Here is a 4,930-nt window from a genome sequence, read left to right as displayed (position 1 = left end):
TGGGCTCCAGCACCCCCGTGACCCTACTGAGGATAAGTGGTGCAGATAATGAATGAATGCGTGCAAGCATCTAATTGTTGAAAATGTATGATATATTATTGCATTACTCAAAACATGTCATGGGGCATTTGCAAGCTGTCATGATTAGTTGTCGCCTGCACCCTGAGGTGTGACATCAAAGCAAGTGACAAAATAACAGCCTTTAAATGGTTAAAATCAGATGTGTTGTTTTTTTGGCGTAATAGGCATAGTTGTACCACACATTCATACAACTGTATATGTTTTTTGAAATAAACGCAAAATAAAGAAGACAACAATACACATTAGTAAAATTGTTTAATTTTAACGACATGTTTAACAAGTAATCTTAAACAGGTTGTTCCACATTGCTGGAAGCATTACACAGTTCTTTTCCAATAGAGGACATCACACAGGGGTCTCCTGTATCCACTTCTTCCCTTGATCTTGACTTCGGAAATATTCTTTGGTGAACACCACTTCCCTTTCTAAAGGCAGAAGCGGCTCCTCTTGGAGAGAGACGCCTTCGGTTTGCTTGTGTCGTGCCAGCTTCATGGCACGTAGCAGCGGCGGGTACGGCACGAAGCGCACGGGGGGCTCCGGAAGTGGCACAAAGTCCTTGAATTGTTGCTCAATGTGCTTGGGAACGAGACGCCAGTCGTGGTACATCACTTGGTCAACTTCTTTGACCTCTTTCTCTTCTTTTCCTGACACATACAAAATTAGAATTAGAATTGTCTTTAGTGTCAACGATAAAAACGTCATGGACATTGTATACAACAAGATTTGACATGGTGCTCCAGAATGAACACGTAATAAACACTCAAGCTAAGAATGTCTGAATAAAAGGGCAAAAATATTAACAAGCTAGTGCTCTGAGACTGGTCCAAGTTTTAAGTGCGTTCAAACAATAGTGCAATAAAAATAGTAATAATAATAATAATAATTTCCTTTGTATTGTCATTCTTTGTAACAATGTACACAGAACGAAATGTCGATACACCTGACATTTAGCAGTAGCAAAATTAAAAAACAAGTCGATAAGATATGAATACATTTTTCTATAATTTGGTAAGATATACATTTTTTACAATACGCTTGTTTAGGGTGGTGACTGCCCTTGCCCGTCCGTCTCTGAGCCTGTTAGTCTTTGTTTTAAAGCAAGAGTCTCAAATTCTGAGCCAGAGGGCCATTTGCGACACTCATGATGATGGTTTGAGGTCCCCACCTCAATTATAAAGTTAAAGGGGCATTATGTATTATTTGACCACTGGATGCTGAAGTATTCTGTCGTGCAATTAAAAACGAGTGCTAAAAAACACAAGTAGGAATGAAAAGTGGCCGTAAAGTACCTTTATCCTTCCATTTTTTTGCCCAACCTTTCGCCAGGTTGTTGTTTTATGGATACTCACAGCAGAAAGATGGATGACATTCATGTCAACTCCATCTAGGTGAGACTCACGTTAGTTTTATGAATTACATTTTCACCACTAGGAGCCCCTAAATAATACATACTGCAGCCCTAGTTGATTTTTAATTAATAACTGTTTTTTCCCCCAACAAACTTTTAATGGTTTTAATTTTCACATTTTGTGTAGGGGAAATAAAAGATATTTGAAAACAGACGAAATTTCTTATGCAATCTTTTTTGTGGGAAACTCAATTTGGCTCAACCTCAGTAAGACCCTGGCTCTGGCAGCCCCCAGGTAAATTGAGTACGAGACCCCTGTTTTAAACGGACCTGTAGCGCGTACCAGAGGACAGCAGCTTAAAGAGGTGGTGGCAAGGATACAAAAAAACTTTTATAATGTTGATGGGACAACGAGGCCAGCAGTGTCCTCCAGAGCAGCCAATGATTTTCTGGGATTTGTGACTAACGCTGTAAGGTTTTTCTGTCAGCTGCCGCTATGGCTGAGCAGGGTTTGCCGTGTGTATTTCTACACATCTGTGGTTGTTAGTGAGATCTGAGCAACTGTGATGCCATCCTAAATTGACAGCAAATGTGAAAATGCCGCCCACATCCATCCATCCATTATCTGCACCACTTATCCTCAGTAGGGTCCAGGGGTGCTGGAGCCCTTCCCAGGTATCTTCAGGCAGAGGGCAGGGGACACCCTGAACTGGTTGCCAGCCAGTCACTGGGCACACAGAGACACACAATTCACCCACTCATTCACACCTAAGGACAATTTGAACCGGCCAATTAATGTGACGTGCATGTTCTTGGAATGTGGGAGGAAACCAGAGTGCTCCGAGGAAAGCTAAGCAAGCATGGGGAGAACATGCAAACTCCACACAGGAATATTTGATCTCATGACTTCAGAACTGTGCCGCACACACGCTAACCACTGCGCTACCATGCTGCCCATGCCGCCCACAGTGCATACAAATTTAGTCATTCTGCTGCCTAACTTAGATTCCATGAACACCGAATCCATTACGATGATGTGTTAGGATTAGCAAAAATGCTCTATTTGATAAAAACAAACATTGTAAAGAACACTATGAGGTTGGTTTGGGATCTTAGAAAGTAGTTTGGTAGCTTACCTTTATAGGTGAGAATTCCCCAGGCTTTTCCATGATCCATGTTCTATGAAAGATTCAATGTACGACAATTAAATTTGAGTTTGTCAATGTGTCCCTCCCTCACAATACGACACTGACCTCAGCCGTGTAGTCCACTTTGACTTTGGTGATCTGCCAGGAGCTGGGCTCCGTGTGGTCCTCAAGCCACGACTTGCGGGTGAAGACGCGGCCCAGACCGAATAGCCGCATGCCAGCCAACAGAGAGAAGAGACGACTCTCGCGACGGATGTCCTGCCAAGCCAGTACGGGCATAATCTTCCCTGTGTAAGGCCGCTTCATGGTGTCGTAATCCAGGGCGAACTTCTGCGATTCTCGCGGTCGATTCTTTAGCTCCCGGTAGGCGCGGATCTTCCGAGCCATCTCTGCAATGAGGCGAAGTCGCTTTTTCTTCGCCATGACTCTGGGAGGACCTGCCAATGTAAACGTGATCATGTTATTATACAGATTGTTTCAAAAAAATGTGATAATTCTTTGAGTTATACATTTCACAGGAAGTACACGATTAAAGGCAGGGTGCATTGCGTCGCTTGAAGTGGCCTTTAAAAGTTGAAAGTAGAATATTTTCCCTATCAGTATGATAACAATGCCCAGCTAAGTTCAAAGAACCTTTCCAATTTTTTTTCCACCTCGCATATCTGCTTTTATCCTCCCTTTAGCATCGCTGGTCTGGTGAACGGAACCTATTAGATTGAAGAAAATGAGTGACGGGAGAGGGAGGAGGGAGCTTGGGAGAGACTTTATGCTCGTCATCTTAGTTTTTTGTTAGTGTAGAAAGAAAATTGTAAACATAAGAAAAAGAGTGATTTGAACGTAATTCTAGCGCCAACCCAAACCCCAAAAAAGATTGTCTTAGAAATACATCATGACTTTAAACCAGAAGATGGGGGTCAGAGATTAACTCAGTTTCAAATTTCCAACAGCAATTTCAAGGCAAATACAATCAAAAAGTATGAATGTTAAAGATCATAAGATTTATTCTTCCAAATCTGAATGAGAAATTTAAAAGCATGTGGATTATGTAAATGATTTCACAAATGTTAAATTTGCGAACCGTACGAGACACTGTATACGACAAATCCATGATCCAGCTCCTGCCAAAACAGGCATATTTTGGGTAACAGTCTCCAGTACTGCAATAACTCTGAGGTCATGAGATAAAACCTCCTGTGTGGAGTTTGCATGTTCTACCCGTGCTTGTGTGAGTTTCCTCCCACATTCCAAAAACATGAATGTCAGGTTAATTGGCCGGTCCAAATTGTCCCTGTGTGCCCTGCCACTGGCTGGCAACCAGTTCAGGGTGTCCCCTGCCCAGTGCCCGAAGATAGCCGAGATGGGCTCGAGCACCCCTGCGACCCTACTGAGGATAAGCGGTGAGTATGATGGACGGATATTAGAGTATCAATTGTCTTACTAAACTCTGGACGTACTTTAACTCACGGTTTGCATCAGGGCAAGGAAGGCAGAGCCGACATCAGTAAATCTATTTCATCAGTTAAAAGCGATCTTTCCCGAATGCATTTTTATTATATGCGAATCCAAAAAGACTCTGGATTAATACAGCAATCAACAATGACATTCTCATATGCTACCAGCGACCAAGACGATCCGGATTAAGGGCCAAAATGGGTAAAACGAGATCTGTCAACCAAAGTGTGTTCATTTATTTTTATTTTGTTTACAAAAATTGTGACACACAAAACGGTAAATACAATTTGAAATGATAAATAACCTATATAATACCGTAAAAACGTATATATAGACAGGTATGTAATAATGACCGTCGTAGAGCAGCCTTCAAGTTACAATGTTGTTTTAATGAAATTTATGCCGTGATAAGACCAATTACCTGGGAGTTTGTGACAGACGATACAGATTTAATTGACCTCCGCAAACATTACACGCGACTTCCGCAACTTGTGTTCATAGTCAAATGTTCCGTGTGAATCCTTTCCGATATTTGGTTCCACGTAAAGGGTGTGTGGGAGAAACTACAGCAAGACCTGAAGGCCGTCTGACCAGCATGGGCTGAATATGGAATGGCGACAAATTAAAGGGACTGTGTACAGGATTGGGGGGATTACTTTTAACATGTAATCTGTCACGGTAATTGATTGTGCCTGCGCGGCAGACGCGTTATTACGGGACACACAGGAAGACCGCGTGGGATCTGGAGACATGTTTGTAAACTAGCAAAGACGCTATATCGTGTTCTGTAAATAAACAAGTTCATGTTGGGTTTAAAGAGGACTCCGTCCATCTTTTACATGGTGTCAGAAGTCTGAAAGGATCCAGATAAGGAGACAAGTCATAATGGCCAGGTTTAATC

The 4,930-nt window shown here is 42.2% G+C and overlaps 1 protein-coding gene across 1 annotated transcript; it reads right to left on the bottom strand.

Moving 5' to 3' along the window:
- Nucleotides 1-319: 319 nt before the first annotated feature.
- Nucleotides 320-4,604, bottom strand: mrps34 (mitochondrial ribosomal protein S34). The gene is made up of 4 exons (XM_088353192.1): nucleotides 4,451-4,604; nucleotides 2,683-3,014; nucleotides 2,566-2,608; nucleotides 320-725 (listed from the first exon to the last, which is right to left on the bottom strand). The coding sequence occupies exons 2-4, from the start codon at nucleotides 2,998-3,000 to the stop codon at nucleotides 427-429; spliced, it is 660 nt and encodes a 219-aa protein (XP_088209318.1). The 5' UTR covers nucleotides 3,001-3,014; nucleotides 4,451-4,604; the 3' UTR covers nucleotides 320-426.
- Nucleotides 4,605-4,930: the final 326 nt, after the last annotated feature.

The sequence above is a fragment of the Urocampus carinirostris genome, chromosome 1 (assembly GCF_059441175.1).
Source record: "Urocampus carinirostris isolate Australia breed hairy pipefish chromosome 1, RoL_Ucar_1.0, whole genome shotgun sequence".
Lineage (NCBI taxonomy): Eukaryota > Metazoa > Chordata > Actinopteri > Syngnathiformes > Syngnathidae > Urocampus > Urocampus carinirostris.
Note: the sequence above shows the minus strand (reverse complement) of the source record. Positions and strands in the feature narration are given on the sequence as shown.

What these genes read in the sequence shown, in the direction of transcription:
- mrps34 (XM_088353192.1), bottom strand. Translation starts at nt 3,000, where the DNA reads ATGGCGAAGAAAAAGCGACTTCGCCTCATTGCAGAGATGGCTCGGAAG. An exon ending in AAGTGGACTACACGGCTGAG is followed by an intron (nt 2,609 to 2,682) that starts GTCAGTGTCGTA and finishes AATCTTTCATAG; the next exon opens with AACATGGATCATGGAAAAGC. An exon ending in GGGAATTCTCACCTATAAAG is followed by an intron (nt 726 to 2,565) that starts GTAAGCTACCAA and finishes TGTATGTGTCAG; the next exon opens with GAAAAGAAGAGAAAGAGGTC.